At 38.4% G+C, this 18,040-nt stretch overlaps 1 protein-coding gene across 2 annotated transcripts in view; it reads left to right on the top strand.

The window, feature by feature from the left end:
- The window catches only part of NELL1 (neural EGFL like 1), an 877,100-nt gene extending 868,426 nt beyond the window's left edge, over window positions 1-8,674 (top strand). For both annotated transcript variants that reach the window (XM_049649290.1, XM_049649281.1), the window contains 3 exons: window positions 4,132-4,308; window positions 6,684-6,908; window positions 8,339-8,674. In XM_049649290.1, coding sequence (XP_049505247.1) covers window positions 4,132-4,308; window positions 6,684-6,908; window positions 8,339-8,389 — 453 coding nt within the window. In that variant the 3' untranslated portion in view covers window positions 8,390-8,674. The remainder of the gene's footprint in view (window positions 1-4,131; window positions 4,309-6,683; window positions 6,909-8,338) is intronic.
- The last annotated feature ends 9,366 nt before the right edge of the window (window positions 8,675-18,040 follow it).

The following is an 18,040-nucleotide window of genomic DNA, read 5'->3' as shown; positions in this document are numbered from 1 at the left end:
GATGGGTCTAGAGTACCACTCCTAATTTTACTCTTTATATCAAAGATCAAAAAATGTTTTCTATGAAGGGCCAGATGGTCTTTGCATAACTGTCAGGTCTCTGTCTCACATACTGAACTCTGCCATTAGAGTGTGAAAACAGCCAAAGGAAATATGTAAATGAACAAGGGAAGGTGTGTTTTAATAGAACTTTATTTGCAGAAACAGGTGACTGGCTGAATTTAGACTGTAGGTGTCAGTTTGCCAAACCCAGGTTATATTATAATTGAATTTACATAAATAATCTTACCTAAGTTTTTATTTATTTATTTTAAGAGAGAGTGTGCATATGTGCGTGAGTTGGGGAGGGGCAGCGAGAGAGAGAGAGAGGGAGAGACAGACAGACACACAGAATCCCAAGCAGGCTCCACACTGTCAGCACAGAGCCTGATGTTGGGTTGGATCTCATGAACTGTGAGATCATGACCTGAGCTGAAATCAAGTCAGACACTTAACAAACTGAGCCACCCAGGCACCCCAAGACCTCCACCTTCTTGATTTGAAAGTTTCAAAACTGTGGCAGAAAAGTGATATTATGCCATCTGGAGTAAATAATGTGTTAACTATTCAGTAATAAAATGTGTAATTTATAGTATAAAACCTGTAACTTTCCATGGGGTAAGAATAAATCCCTTTTTTCTTTGATGGGAAAGTGTATGTCCCTGCTTCTTAAAATTCAGGAGCAATTTAAATAATATAGTAGTCATTGTTTATAGCTGAAATCCATTATAAAATTACATAAAAGCATTTAGCTTCTACAGCAGAAGGGTGAAAAAATACATCTTTGGCATTTAGATGGGGCTTGTTCTGACCAATCCAGCTAGGACTGAGGTCAGGCTCTGGGAATGACCCCAGAGATCTAGCATGAGAAAGATTACTCACCAACTTTGAGCTCAATTGTCTTGCCAAGTTTAGATGCTAGTGTGGCTGTGTTCTGTTAGCTGAGGTTTTGTAATGGCATTCTCATTGAATTAATGGAGCCACCTGTGACATTTTCATTATTAAAAATGATTTTCTTGACAGTTACTCTGTAATTCAAAAGGCAGAATGAACGTAGCCATTGTTCTAAAATATGTTAGAACCTAAGAGGGGCCTATTCGGCATTTTCACATAATTGATGAGATAGGAAATTGCTTTATTTCGCACTAACCCTGGAGGCTATCCACTTATTCTTATTCATTCTTTTAATCCCCACATGCAGAGAGAAACCTAACATTCTGATTGGGCCTTACTGCCTGTGGTACAATAGCCTCTTCTATAGCAATGTGTCCCTGTTTACCGTGGTTTGTGGATAGAGCTTTTAGGTTATGGAGGCCCAATCATTCTATACTTGGGGAGAGTAATACTGTGACCTCAGTAGCTGACCTGACCACATGATTTTATATGGTAGCTACCGTTACTTTTTTTTAGCTTCTGTTGGCTAAAATAAATCACTAGGGAGTCATTCTGGGCAATGGTTACACGAGCAAAATACATAACTGAGTTAAAATAAGGGCCTATTGTTGGAAGAGTCCTAGAATCTGGAGAGTCCTTTGTCCAGACTAATTATAATCTCTGACTCAATGCATTTGTTTAACTTGAGTGTGTGTTTGTGTAATCTGTCATCCCTTGATAGTTAGAAAATTATGATTTCTTGTCATTTTATGCAATAGTAGCTAAAATGCACATGCTTTGAGGAAAAGCATTTTTCAACCTGTTATGTCGTTATATACACAGCCAGCAGGTCTCCTTTCCATTCTCCATAAAAAAATGTAAAGCATTTAAAGATTTCCACTTCAGCTGACAGTAAACTTGTCTCAGTGAGCACTGTCCTATTCAACATTGTTATCGATGAAGTAGATGAAGACCCTAAGGGCAGATCCATCAAATTTGCAGATGTCACTAGGCTATGAAGGAGGACGAACTATGGTGGATGACAGAAACAGCATTTAGAAAACATTGTGACAGGAAGAGAGATGAAATGAATCTAACAAGGTAAAATACAATAAGGATAAATATCAGGTTTTATAGTTGCTGCCCCCAAACAACTGAGTACACAAGATAGGGATAGTGCTTAATGAGGTTTTAGTCTTCATTAACTTCAATATAAATCAACATCATGACATGCTATAGTAAGTAGGGAAGTAAATATTGAAACCAGCCTACTTTAAAGAACACATAGAGCTTAAAACAAGGTGACCATGAGTCCCAATTCACTGCTGGTCAGACTGTTACTGATGAATTATATTTAGTTCTTTTACTCAGCTACCTCATTTGAGAAATGGAATGTAAATTGTACTCCACAGATTTATCAAGACTAAATGTGCTGGGATGCCTGGGTGGCTCATGGGTTAAGTATCTGACTTCAGATCCAGGTCACGATCTCGTGATTTCTGGGTTTAAGCCTCATATCGGGCTCTCTGCTGTTAGCGTGGGGCCTGCGTCAGATCCTGTGTGTGTGTGTGTGTCTCAAAAATTAAAATAACCTTAAAAGATTAAATGTGCTAATGCATATAAAAGACAGCACAATGTACGGCACAAAATAAATGTTAAAATCAAGGTAGAGTATTATTATTATATTGGAAATGCTTAAACTGTTGAAGAAGAAGACAACTATAACAGTGAAAGGATTCAAAACTAGTGGTACTAGTCAAAAATTAAGAGATAATCCAGAGATGAAATGATTCAGTGGAAACATAAATGCTCTCTTCTACAAATGCTCCGGAGAGTTGAAAGTTGAAAGTGTGGCAGAGGGGATTGGGAGTTCTGTGATTAGCAAGAGTGTGAGCAAATATCAGTGGATAGAGGCAAAAAGAAGTCCAGTTTTTAACATTCAGACATGAACAGAGATATATACATTGAATGCCATCCATAGTGGTGGCTTCCTTGAGACTGGAGAACTTCAAGCATAGGCATGATGACTTGATATGGTTGCTCTAGAGAAGTTTCAAGTGTAGACCCAGGAGGCTTGGTTATGTGTCCTTGGTTATGTGTCCTGGCTCTGAGATTCTTTAGTTTTTAAATATTCAGCAAAGCAGTCATAACCACACATGGTGGCCACACATCTTACATTTTCAGTGTCTTCATTGTCTGAAGTGAGAAGTTATTGTAAGCAACAGATGTATAATGGGTGTATGCTGCAAATGTACGATCATTTTTTTTATAGTTTATTTTTGAGAGAGAGAAAAAGTGAGCACAAGCAGGGGAGGGGCAGAGAGAGAGACAGAAGCTAAAGTAGGCTCCGGGCTCTTAGCTGTCAGCGCAGAGCCCGACACAGGGCTCGAACCAACTAACCATGAGACCATGACCTGAGCCAAAGTCAGAGGCTTAACCTACTGAGCCACCCAGGCACCCCTGCAAATGTACTGTTAATGTTTGAGTGCTGTTGAACTTCAAGTCTTTATGAGTGTTCAGGGCCATTAGTCCAGAAATTGTACTGTGCCTATTATTTGGGCACCTAGGGTGTAAGGGGCACCTGATATAGCCCCTTGTAATAAATAGCCTAAAGCCTATCTTGTAGAAGAAAAATTGTTTTGAAACCGGAAGCCCTGGTGATGCTCCTTAGAGATCTTTAACTCCATACTGGATAAGTCATTTAGCCTCTCTTGGCCTCAGTTAATTTTTCTGTAAAAAAGGGTAAAGTCAGACTTCCTCCCAGAGTTGAGACAGAGATAAAATTAGATGAATACATTTGAATGTATTTGGTGGTATCATTGTAATCTGGGAAAAATACAGGAGCATAGTTTTCCCATTAAACGAGTTCTTGAACATATATGCATTTTTAAATCCTTGGTTTAATTGTAATTTTACTTAGAAATGTAATTTTTGGAAACATTTAAGAAAAAAGTTTCAAGGAACATACGACTTTTTGAATTTAGAAATATCTCCATTTTTACACGAGCTGCTCTGCAGGCAAGGTTAGCGAAAGACAGGGTGTGGATATGTGTGAGTGCACACACGTGCATCTGTTTTAAACAAAATGAAAGGTGGACAGGGGAGTACTTGGACTCTAAGAAATCCTTCCTATGTGCTCTGTTTATAAGGTTTCCCTTTCCTAGTGCAGCCACCTTGTTTCCCTAATGATGTAACCTCCTTAACCTCATCTCTAAACAGGATGGAAAGATCTTCTGCCGCCGGACAGCTTGTGATTGCCAGAATCCAAGCGTTGACCTTTTCTGTTGCCCAGAGTGTGACACCAGGGTCACAAGCCAATGTTTAGATCAAAATGGACACAAGCTCTATCGAAGCGGAGACAATTGGACTCATAGCTGCCAGCAGTGCCGGTGTCTGGTATGTCAGCTTCCCTTAGAATGTTTTCTCCCTTTACTCTGGAAAGGTTGCAAACTCAGTTGCTTATGGGTTTTAGTTTCTGCTATTTTTGATCCTATTCAGGAAACTTGAGTCTTGTGGCTACTACGGGGCATATGCTCTGCCTAAAGACATTCAGATTCTACTATTTAAAACAATATACAAAGACAGGATGGGGGGATGGGTGATATAGCTGACGGGGACAAAGGAGTGCACTTCTGATGAGCACGGGGTGATGTATGGAATAGTTGAAATCACTATACTGTATATCTGAAACCAATATAACAGTGCATGTTAACTGTCCTGGAATTAAAACACAACACAAAAAAATCAATATACAAGACTAAAAGAATGTTTATGGGTCAGGTTTGGCTCAACTTATGTTAGTTTACACCTACTTTTTGGCAAATCCAGATGAAGCGAAATCTCTGCATGATAGAAAACTTTCAAAGCCTTGACCGGGACTTGTAGTTCTTAAAGAGCCAAATCTTTGATTTCTTGGGGCCTAACCATTAAAAGTTTCAATAGGAGACATAACAGAACATGGTAGAAATATCAGGGATGGAGTCATAGAGACTTAGAATTCAGTCTTGCTTCTCCCACCTGCTAGCTCTGTGTTATTAACTCAGGCAAATCCTCACCTTGCACTGATCATTCTTTCCTTGTACACAAGTGGAATACCAATTTTGTAGGACTGTTAGGAAGATGAGAGAACATATGTGAAGTGCAAATACAGTGCTTGGCACATAGAAGGTACTTAGCATACAGAAGTCACTACTGATAACATTCTCTAGATGTTTCAGATGCTAAACCTTCATATAGAACAAGTAGAGGTAATTTTGGATCTTCATATAAAGATACTAATGGTATAATCAGATTTGAGAATGTCTGAAGAAAAGACTAAATTTCTGGACCTAGTTCTTTCTCTTTCAAATCATACCACAAAGTTTTCAAAGGATGCAAAGACTGTTTGGCTATATAATCCTAGTGAATCTTATGTTCCTTCTATGAGGGAGTCATAACTATTGGAACCAAGTCACAACCAAGTCTACTTGTAATAGAACCTATAAGCAGCATTCCATAGTTTAACATTTTCTAAAATTAGTGATTTAGTCCGTGAATTCTGTATGACAATAAGCATTTAGAGAAATTGTACTGTAAATTTCTCTCAGATTTTCTAGTCTCCTGGTGAATGTGCAGATCATCTTAGTAGAATACATTCTTCTGAATCACCCCTAATACTGAGGAGTAGAATTCAGATATATTCAAATCAAAGCCATTTTTTTTCAAGCTCCCATCCGAGGGCAACTGAACCCAACACAACTATATCAGTCTGGAAAGTTGCATTTCTTTTTCAAGAAGCCAGTCATCAGGCACTTAGAAGAATTGGGATTAATTTCAGACATGAAATTTTCATTGAATTTCGGAAGTGTTTCCATGTCCATCCCTAGCCCCTAAGGCTAATATCTCCTGGGAAAACTGAAGATGTTGAACACGTAGCTTAATAATTGAGTATACTGTGGGTCATATTTACTAAATAGACTCTGGATGATATAATGGTGAGCATGATAGACCTTGTCTGTTATGTAGCTGACCAAATCGTTAGGTGTGAGTTTTCATAAATTATAATGAATTTCCATGATAACTGAAGAGGCAGCTAGAGAAATAGTTATAGGCAGCTCAGTGGAGCCACAGTTGCCAGACTCTGAAACACACAGAGGCTCCATCTGAACTATAATACCTCGCTACATGTTAGTGATGTCACTAGCTAAATGTCACATTCAAAACCATTCTGAAGTAGTTCTCCCGGTCTCAATTTTAAATTTGATACTAAGGACTCAGTTTATGATGTTGTTGAAATATTAGAGTGCTTCAGGTTCCGCTTTGACCTTAAGAGAAGTTAATTTCTCTTAAGACACTAGCCATCACCTTATCACCTATGCACTTATTTGTACATTCAGTTAGCATTTTTTTGACCAAAACTGTGCTAAGCATCAGGGAGATAAAGAAACAAGCCCAAAGCCTAAATGCTCAAAACTTACTCTGGAGTTGTACTGATAAGGAACATAAATGTGATGATAAAAAATAGTTATGGGGTGCCGTTGGCACACAGATGTGGACCTGCCTCTTTCTCAGGCTGAAGTATAGACAGTCAGCAAAAGTACCATGGAGGAGGTGATATCTAATCTATGGGAGCTCTTCAAGGAGGAAGCACATTATACCCATAAAGGTGGAAGTAGAAACATACAGTGAGGACAGTGATGATAATTACTGTCCCTCCCCACCCCCGGCGGGACTTTGGGAGCATAATTGTTCATAAGAATAAAGATAAACCATTTCTGGCTCTCTCTCTACAGGAAGGAGAGGTAGACTGTTGGCCACTCACTTGCCCCAATCTGAGCTGTGAGTACACAGCCATGTTGGAAGGGGAGTGTTGTCCCCACTGTGTCAGTGACCCCTGCCTGGCTGATAACATTGCCTACGACATCAGAAAAACTTGTCTGGACAGTTATGGCATTTCAAGGCTGAGTGGCGCAGTGTGGACAATGGCTGGATCTCCCTGCACAACTTGCAAATGCAAGGTAATTGGATGTCCTGAGGACAATTGGGCCTTGAACAGTTGTCACAGAGTACCTGCGGGAGGTTCATTCTTGATGTTTCTGAATGCACAGGTTCTGAGGGGCATGATGGAAACACAGGCAGGCATTTCCATCTCAAGGGAGGTTAATATGTCTGAGTGGATTGGAGCCACACTGTGTATATAAGTAAATTCCAAATGAACATGGACTAAAACAGTCCTCTCTCTTGCCTTTGAACTACAGAATTTTAACAATTGACACTAGGTCCAATTATGGCTGATTTAAGCTATTTTGACCTGTATATTAAAAAGGAAAGAAAGAAAAAAGATCTCTTTTTCATGCTGGAAAAATTTATAAGCCCTTTCATGAAACTGTCAGTGTTAGAAGAAAGTGCTCTATGAAGTTGTTTGCTTTAATTATCACAGTATCTAATGCGGGGACTTGAAGCTCTTGCTGCAGGATTTAATTGTGATTATTTTCCTGTCATTTTGGAGGAATTCCCATGAGCGATCCTCATACGTCTTTGATATTAAAAACTGACCCCTTCCTCCCTACAAAGCTTGAGAAGAGCTATGGTTACAGCTGACTTGAAGCTGGGGTTAGGCAGCCATCTCTGCCAAAACATTGAAGATTCCCTGATGAAGCACATTTAAAATATTAGTCTATTCGGTTCTGTCAAATCCTGGCTCAGCTTCAGCTATTAGTGGAAGGTTCCCAAGTCATCTCTTTATAGCTGTTCTAAAGGTGGATTCTTTTCTTCTGGAAAGTACCATCTTTAAATTCAGCCCCAATAGGAAAAGGCCAATATCAACCTGCACATAGGAAAAGAGCCACAGTCCCATGTGTACTTTCAAGCTCCAGTAAACTTAGCGACCACGGGATGTGGAGACCTGTGTTATGTATTAGTATTTCTTTGAGGTCAGGTTTGAGATTCATTTAGGGAGATTATCAAGGTATATTAACATTAATTTCCATTAATTTGTATATCTAAATATGTACTGTTCCCTTCATAGTCACCACTGAGAGACTCTGTTCCTATTATGCAAACCTTTCTGGAACCCATTTTGGAGTTGCCTTCATGTTCTTCTACTTTTGATTTGCTTTGTCAATGACAAATTATCTTTGAGGGGTATGTTTTTGAAAACAATTTTATTTAGAATAAGTCCAGTGACTAAGTTGCGTGAACAACCTGGAAATACAGGGGACGAATCCCAAACCTGGTTTGGGAGGTATAAACTTGCACTGCCAGCAGGAGCTAGCAAAGGGACTCAAGAGGATCTCCTATGTCTTTCCTTCCCCCACCTCCTCTAGCATGTAGCATTCATGGAGCTTATCTCAAAATGGAGATGGTCATTTTGGATATGAAAATGCACACTGCTGATTGATTTATATCCTCTGTCTCAGTTGGCTAACACTTTTGTCTTGATGCACAGAATGGAAGTGTCTGCTGTTCTGTGGATTTGGAGTGTCTTCATAATAATTGAAGTATTTAAAATGGACTCATCATTGCGGGAGAAAAATGGACGAAATGACCATCCAGCATGGTGAAGAACAGGAATTGGTGTTTTGTTTTGTTTTTTACCACAATTACCAAAGTCTCCATCTGAGGAAGGTGTTTGGGGGTTGCCTTTTGGATCTATCACTTTGTTCATTCTTGCTAGCCTAGTCTAGGTGACCTACAGTGGTTGTTATAAGAAGTTTCCCGTGTTGTAAATCACGTTTCCCTCATCAAATCATTTGCAAATACATTTAAATGATCTCATGGTAAATGTTGATGTGTTTTTTGGTTTATTTTGTGTACTAACATAATAGAGACTCGGCTCTTTTTATTTATTTCTTTCCTGAGTTTTGGATCAAATTCTACAAATAAAGCTGCCTGTTGTGATTCTGTCCCATCCACTGCATACTTAGTATTGAGACCCCTGTGAAATGTTTTGATGAATGTATGTAGAGTCTAACTGAATCATACTTACATTTCAGACTGTTGAACACACTTAGATGCTCACTCATTCAGTTTAAACAAGGTGAAAGAAATTCTGATATAGTAAAGAGGGGCAAGGCCCCAAACATGATTATATACTTATTGTTAAAAGAGCTTTCTCCTCCCTCTTGCAAATAAGACAAAAGCTTAAGTCACAATTTAGAAGCAGCAATACTTACCACCTTTCCAGGCACTGAAAAATTGATAACTTACAAGGGACTTGCATATCTATTAATTCAAGTTATCATCCTAGCACAGGTGAATGGTATTCCTACATTACATTACGTTCCTGCATTACAGAATAGTAAATTAATGGCTCCTGAGCAACAGTTTGTTTGGTTGACTTATACCATGTTGGGACTGGTGGCCAGCTCTCCTAATGCCTGCCCAGTGCTATTTTCTTCTAGACCACACCACCTCTCAGGTGGTGAAGGATACACCTTTAAGAAAAGTTACTTGTATGTTCAATAGTTATTTTAGAACAGTGAATGTTTTCATTTGCGCCACCAGCATATTTTTAAGAGTTGGCAGTTATTGAGTGGTACAAAACGAATAAAATGTGTAAATAACATTTTATCTGAGCTGAGAATTCAAACTTAGGTTGTAGTTTCAGTTAAATCACGTCATAGTGGTTTATAATACCTAAGGCTCTTGAATTCATTATTATTCTGAATCAAGTTGTTTCATGAAGTTTTATTCACTTTCCTAGTATCAAAAAAGATGTTAAGTCATTCATGCTAACAATATTTTAAATCCCCCAAAATAAAATTATTCATTAAAAATGACAAGCTCAGATTACCATTGTTCATTGATATTTGCCAGAGATTCTACTCAATATCAAATATTTTTGCAAAGATGGAGTTCACTACATGAAATTAATTCCATGTGAATTAAATTATGTCAATAGTTTAAATACTGTATTTGACAACTACTGTTAAAATGTGGTAAGTTAGAAGATATCTCTCCTTTAACTCCTTAAATGCAATCATGGAATGGAGAACTTGAAAATGATTCTTTTAAAAATACGGGTGCCTGGGTGGCTCAGTCAGTTGAGCATCCGACTTCAGTCAGGTCATGATCTTGTGGTTCACGAGTTTGAGCCCCGCATCAGGCTCTGTGCTGACAGCTCGGAGCCTGCTTCAGATTCTGTGTCTCCCTCTCTCCCTGCCCTACCCCTGCTTGCTCTCTGCTTCTCTCTCTCTCTCTCTTTCAAAAATAATAAAGAAAATATTTATGACCCAGTATTAAAAAAAAATCTTAAGGGGCACCTGGATGGCTCAGGTCATGATCCTGCAGTTTGTGAGTTTGAGCCCTGCGTCAGGTTCTGTGCTGACAGCTCAGATCCTGGAGCCTGCTTCAGATTCTGTGTGTGTCTGTCTCTGAAAAATGAGTCACATTAACAAAAAAAATTTAATTGTTTAAAAAAATGTTAATTTAAAATTATTAAAATTAAAAAATTAATTTTCATTGGAAAAACTAAGTCATTTACAAGAATCATTCATAACTGTATAGGTCAGTGTTGGCAAACTATGGCCCTGGTGCTAAATCTGCTTCTATACTTCCCTGGAACACAGCAGGGACCATTCATTAATACATTCTCTACTGCTGAAGAGGTAGAATGGCAGAACTGAGTAGTTCCAACAGAGCCCTCGTGGCTCACTTGGTCTTGCCCTCTACAGAAAAAGTTCACCAGCCTCTGGTAAAGAAAATGACTAACACTGCTGTGTATTTTAGAATGGGTTTCCATTTTTACCAATGAATTTTCAAAATTTCACCACTGTCTTTATTGCACAGCCATCAGTGTTGATGGCTTATCCTAAAATAGGGTTTTTTTTTTTGTTTTTTTACAACTACAATCCTAAAATGTATTTTCTTCATTTCATTTTAGATCTGGTGGTTAAATGTAACCTGTGCCAACTTGATAACATGTTATTGATATTTAGTAGCACAATTTACAGTACTGCCAGCTCCTATCAATAAGGGGTTTGCTTCCTATCAAATAATTGATGACATTTTCTTATCAAAAATTATTGCTTTATACATAAGATACTCCGCTACGCTCTGCTCAGAAAATAAAGATGAAAAAATTGTCGTTAAAGTTCACCATTATGTGAGCCTTTAGAGGTGTTGAGGATCTTTGAATCTATTAGGGGATCCAGTTGAAATAACTGCTTGAAATACCTTCTTGATTCAGAAATTTTAAAAAAGTTACTTTTTAAAAAAAATATGGTAAATCTCTTGATGGAATTTGGTTAAGTCTTATTCTATGATGTGGAATGTAAAATGGGTGTCCATTTAATGAAACAAAACTATATTTAACAAACCTGCCTCCTTACAGACCCTAACCATTGTCTGCTCCACCACAAGGGTCAAGAAGCTAACACACAGTCTGGTAAGAAACAATGATCCATACATAAGTAATTGTTTAGCTACCTTCCAATTACCTGTAGTGTCAAAACATTGTGATTCAGGAGAGTAGAATATGAGGGGAGATGAAAGTTCTATGAACTAGATAAATCTATTAAAACAAAATTTACCTCATTCTTCTATGTTGCATATGAAATATATGCATATATGCATGTGTATTATATGTTTTATATATAAGTAGAATATCAATATATAATATATATTCATGTGCAACCTATAATGCATATATTTTAATATATATATTCATATCTAATATGTCTATGTGTGTGTGTATATATATATATATATATACACACACACATACATACATACATATCACCAGACTTCCCCTCTTCTGAGCTTTATACTTCTGTGCTTATGTCACTATTGTGGACTTTTAACAGACTATATAGGCTAGCCTATGTACAATCTTCATCTTATACCATCCAGCATAGTGCCTTGCATAGAGTACATCTTCAATTAATTGTAAAAATTGAATTCATAATCATCTTTTACAGTATCAAAAAGTTATCATCGGAGAGTGGAGACAATCCACTCTAGTGGCTTTCAAATGTTCTTAAGCAGTAAGACCTGTTTGAAAAATCAAAATGTATTCTGTGCTCCAATATAAAAATTCAGTAAAAGCAGTTTCTCTGTTTGGAGCAAGGGTTGAGAACCCCTTCACACATGCCACACCATAGCTCACAAACTTCAACAGCACGGTTTCAAAGTCATTGACCCGAACTTCATCTTCACCTCTACAGATGAAACCAACGCTCAGAGAGGTTAAGTGACTTGCCCAGAGTTCATAATTCATCATAGACCTAGAGCTACCACCCAATCCACACGGTTTTCCTTGTGCCGTCCTGCTAATGACCCCAAATGTTTTCCCACATTTCATTTTCAAGTGAGCTTTTCTTACTCCTTCTAAATGGATGACATTAAGAGACAATCATGGAGGAACTTCAATATCTGTAATTGTCTCTGTGTTCTGTATTCCTCCTGATTGTGATATTGCTTTATGAAATTCAGATACTAAGAACTGAGAAACATTCTAATTAAAAGCCTGACAGCATGCCTAAACCCACAGTAGTAACAAGCCATTTTACCCAATCTCATGCTCTATAGGAAAATTTTAAAATACAATTTTTGTGAGCACAATTCATTCCAGAAACATGCTTGTAATCTAAAGCACCTGTATATCAAAGTGAATTTCCCCATAAAAAATAATGGAAACTCAGATGACTCACTCCACAACTCCAAAATATTCATATAAAAATGATTATAATACTGCAATATAATACAAAATAATAAAGAACATATAAAATATAAAGCAAAATAAATTAACCTGCACTTACCTCTGAAAACCTTCATGGCTGGTGTAAGGGAGACAAGAGAGAGGAGGGTTATTGTGTAGGACGACTTTCACTATCACTAATAGAACCACTGCTGCCTGTTGGCTCAATGGAATCTTTTTCTGCATGGGGGACATTGTATACAATAAACTCTTGTCATATACTGTATTTAATGTAACTGTCAATAAGGCAGCAGAGGAAAGGGTTTATATCTGTAGGCAGCCTGGCCTAGAATGAAGCAAAGCATTCCTAAGCTTACTCTTGTATAGAAAGCAAAGGACTATCCATAGGTGTTTTGAAGTGACAAAAAATACAGTAGTTCCAGTTGTGGGCACCTTCCAACATTCTTAAAAGTTATTTATGCCAGACACCAGAGCCTGAGACCAAGCATCAGCAAGTTACTTGCAATCTAAGGTTTTACTGTACTCCTTAACACACACACACACACACACACACACCCATCAGAATACTACAAAACCTGGCACTGAAAGGCGATCTTGCGTATAGTCTGCTTTCTGATATTATTCATTTGCCCATTTATATTTTTTAATGCTTATTTTGAGAGAGAGAGAGAGATCATGAGTGGGAGATGGTCAGAGAGAGAAAGAATCCCAAACAGGCTCCACACTGTCACCATGGATCCCATGACCTGAGCAGAAATTGCGTCAGATGCTTAAACAACTGAGCTGCCCAGGCACCCCACACTCCTGCTTTAGTAAAGAGCCAAATGAATATAAAGGAGGGAGGTGGGAATACTTCTTTTAAATGCAAAATAAAAATATATTCTTTTGATCAAAACATCAAACACCATGCAGCTTGGGAAATGAAGATACTGTAAAGAAAATAGAACAAAAATCTGGGGTACTACATTCCATATTTACAAATGGTGAAGTATTGCCTTCAATCATGTCTGTGAACAGAGCTTTAATGATTCTATTGTGGGCCAGGGAAGAATTTTTCTTAGATTTTAATTTTAATTTTACATATAAAATTTGAAAATGGCATTGAAGGAATGAGTCACTGCACTAGAAATCAGACTGACAAAGGTTTTAATCAGATTTTTAAACCTCAACTATTATTGGGGACAATGGAGAAAAGTACCCAGAGTAAGTTGGAGGGAGTACAGTGACATAAATAGTGCATCTCAAAGGTCTCAGTAGATTGTGAGCCAATTGTTGACAGTCGACTATATGGACCCAGGCTTTTCACTTTATTCAGAGAAGCCACAAATTGGGATTTTACTGTGTGATGTTATTAGTCTTAAATTCTGAATCCAACTTTAAAAGAATGAATTCAGGACATACAAAACATGTTGGTGGACTGATGTAGCTCGTAGAATCAATTTGTCACAGACCTCTGGTTGAGAGCCACAGGAAACCCTTCAGTTAACTAATGCTACTTCAGAATTTATAGGTCAGCAACAGTTGCTTTTCTCTTTACCCCCTCTCCCCCTCCCTCCCATTTATCATTCACTTTAATCGTATGGCATTGAATGGTATCTAAGCCCCAGAATTTCCTTGGTGTGTTCTATATCTGCCTCTGCAAAGTGTGTGTATTGACATTTCTGCTGATTAGTTCAATTCTACTGGAACTAGAACACTTCTTAAATGAGTGGAACATCAGCATCCTACGTTTTAGAAGGCATCATTTGTAATCTTAAATATTTCCATTTCTGAAATCAATGATGCGTGTGTAGAAAGTACTCATTTGGAAGGCTTAAAATAGGAATATGTTACTTTTTATCAAAACTCTCCATTTCCCAAGCCACAGATATGGATTAATTCACACAAGTGCACTGACGATGACTAAGTGTTGTCACTCTTGGTGGAGGAACAAGACAGCTAGACTCACAATCTTTCCTGTTTCAGCTTCACTCTGATTCACGACCTGACAAATCCTAGCAGACCAGGGTACCCCAGGTAGGCTATGGCAGCAGAAAGCATATGACCTGCTGGCAGGCTCTTGGAGTGTCATCTGCAGAGATAAAGAGAAGCACAGAATACCTTCTCATTAACAATGGCAGAGCATCTTGGCAGCTGCAGTACATCCGAGAAAGAAATGTTTGTCATTTCTGTTAATGGATGAGAAAAAATGTGGACAATCAGTATAAATAAAACACACTTAAAATTCTTTGCTATCAAAGAGAGTGAAAAGAGATATTGGAGAGTATCAGATTAAAACTAGCCTTGGGTATGAGTCCCCTGTGGCTGCTATGACAAATTATCACAAAGCTGGTATCTTAAAACGGGAATTTATTTTCTTGCAGTTTTAAAGGCGAAAAGTATGAAAGTATCAACAGAGCCATTCTCCCTCCAGAGACTCCAGGGGAGAATCCTTTGCCTTTTCCAGCTTCATATGGCTCTAATTGATCTTGGTTTGTGGCTGCAACACCATTCTCTGCCACCTTGGCCACAGTTTTGCCTCCTCCTCTTCTCTGTCTCTATTCTAGGTGTCTCTTACAGGGATTTTCATCATTGGATTTAGGGTCAACCTAATAACACAGGAGTTCTTCTCAAAACCCTTAATTACATTTGCAAAACGCCCTTTTTAAAGAAGGTAACATTCACACGTTCTGGGGATTAGAATGTGGACATAACTTTTGGGAAGCCACAATTCCGTTTAGTACACTTTGATCAAGAAGGCCAGAAAACAAATCTTGATTTAACCCCTGTATGTGTCAAAGAGTTGTGATTCCTTCTTTCTCATGCACTGGGGTAGAACCATGTCTGTGTAATCCTCACTCCCATTTAGAGAAGACGCCCTTCCATCTACAGTGTCCAAAGAACCAATAGGCTGGAACTTACATATTCCAGTAATTATTTTCTGCAGAAAATTAAATTTATGGTCTAAGGGAGAAAAAAAAACATGAAAGGAATCCAGTAGGCAATTATAAAAACTAAGGGAATGATGAGGTCATGGATGCTTGGCTTTAGTCAATAATGCTTGGATAGTACTTGGTATCCATTCACAGTCCATCAACAACATTGCAAAAATTAAGAAGTAGAAAGTTCAGCTAAATGCTCATTTCTCTTTTTAAAAAGGACTTCTGGAAAAAGAAAAACCTTCTGACCATACAACAAAAAAATAGTCCGTCAGATATTTATCTGGAATTTCAAGCACATCATAAAATCTTCATTAATTCTGTGAAAGTCAATTTCAGCTTTCTCTCTCAGACTTAACAGTACTCCAGATAAAGCTTGAGACTAATGGTCTTTAAGCCCTGTATGTGAGTATGTGTTGCAAATATCTCCCTTTTCCCAGCAAGGTAACAGATCTCCCTAGTATACCTGATGGCACTATAGCATATCAATTTCCTCTCTTGATTGTGCAGTGGTGTTGGTTAAATTATAGTTTATCACACATTCTTCCCTTCATCTCATTCAAAGGTAGTTTAAAAGAACCCATCTCTGGGCATTGTGAAGAAATGTAGGCATTTTGTACCAGGAAATAGACTCACAAACCTATTTCAATTAATTATCAAATTAATGTTTCATGGGCAACCTAACAGGCTCTATATTTTTGGAGCTGCAAGGACTAATATAGAATTAATGTCCTATCTAATAAGGATGGTACTAAGTGGTACACAAATGTTGTCTCACTTCATACTTAAACCACTCCTAAAGCCTGGGGATAGTGATCCACATTCTACTGATGAGAGAATGAAGACATGAACATGTTTTATAACACACAGCACTGTGTAGGGGTTCTGTGCTTCTGAAACTAAAGCTATATGGAGTAGCTGGGAAATATTTAGAAAGGAAGCCTTGAAGTTGTCTTGAAGGATTAGGAACAGGAAGGTTTTCCCAGAATAAGGACAAGGAATGAAATCGGCTGGAGGAGAGTGAGTACTGAAAGTAGGCAGCATAAGTAAAGATTAGAATAGCCTTTTATGTCAGGCTGAGTGATTTGGACTGGGTTGTACAGGACCTGAGATGCATTCTGGTTCTAGTAGGACCACAATTTTTACTGTAATTCGCAGTAGGACCTTGCTATGCCTGGCACGTGCATGGCTAGAAGGCCATCTCACTCCAGGATTCAACAGCTGTTAATTTTCACTTTCACTTTCTAGGGAAGATGGGTAGTTACATTCAGCTGTCTGCAACCATCCCGCTTCTGCTTTCCTGAAGACCTGTGACTCTTCATTTGTTCTCATGAGTAGGGTTGCATTGTGAGCTGTGAAATGCATCCAGCTGTCCAGTCCCTGGCAGAAGCCTGTTCATCATCTGCCCTTGTAGTCTGGATCTAGATGGTTTAATCACACTGCCTTTCAGTGAGGAGATTTATCTTTCTAGTCACTTTACATAGCAATCTAAGAAAAGACGAGAAATCACTCTCCCCCCCCAATGGGCAAAACTAGTAAAATAAAAAATGCCCACTGTCTGGAGCATGAAAGAAATGATATATTGTGAAAATTCAAACTTTAAGAGTAAAACAGGGGAACTCAGACCAAGAAAACAGTTTAACTGGCCTTTGAGAACTTCCCATGCAATGCACAATAGCAAAAGTGAGAGCATGAAGTGGCTTAAATGCTCATATAACAAATCAGTGTATCTGGCTCAAGCTTTGGAGCCCCCAAACCAAAGACAATGGGAATTGTAGTATCTTGAGAATGTCCCCCCTGAGCACATGCATATGTCTGGTTCCAAAGAACTCTCTTCATTGTTAAGAAACCAGCTGCCAATAGTTTATGCTTTTCCTTTCAATTATTTATGAACTTATATGTATTCTAGGTATCGAATGTTATTTTACTGAGCACCTATTTTGGACAGTGTTATCTGGGGAAACAGGAAAAATGGCAAGGTACAGGCATTCGGAGGAAAAAGAAGTCACTTCCAGACAAAAGGGTACAATACACAGCATTACACTACTGAAGAAAACATTGCTGGGTAAAACAGCTCCTAAGGCTGGGCATTCGTTTTGCTAATGTTTAAGACAAAGACTAGGCGAGCTATTTTTAAGGAGCTCTGGGAAGCAAGGCATGAACAGTAACTGGTGGTGGTGTTACAGTACAGTTGGAACTAGACAAATACGGCATTCCTGAAGATTTGGTAGCATAATCGGGGGGCGGTCAGCAGGTGTGTAGGAGACTGGGGGTCAGCAACAGAAAATGCAGAAAGAAAGAAATGGCATCAGTTGAAGTTTGCTGACACTTGAGCAGATGTGCTGCACTGTTATAAGGTAAGAGGTGTCTAACAAGAGAGTTTGGTGCAAGGGGATGAAGTCACAGTACATGATTTTGATGCCGTAGTGAGTCTGAATGAAGCCACCAGCACCGTACAGAGTGGGGAACAAAATGGCAAGCGGAAGAATAATGAAGACAAACCGTACCTGGGAGACACAAGACAAAGTGGAAAAAGCATATGTCTTGGAGCCAAACAAGCCTGGGTTTGAAT

The sequence above is a fragment of the Panthera uncia genome, chromosome D1 (assembly GCF_023721935.1).
Source record: "Panthera uncia isolate 11264 chromosome D1, Puncia_PCG_1.0, whole genome shotgun sequence".
Taxonomy (NCBI): domain Eukaryota; kingdom Metazoa; phylum Chordata; class Mammalia; order Carnivora; family Felidae; genus Panthera; species Panthera uncia.
Note: the sequence above shows the minus strand (reverse complement) of the source record. Positions and strands in the feature narration are given on the sequence as shown.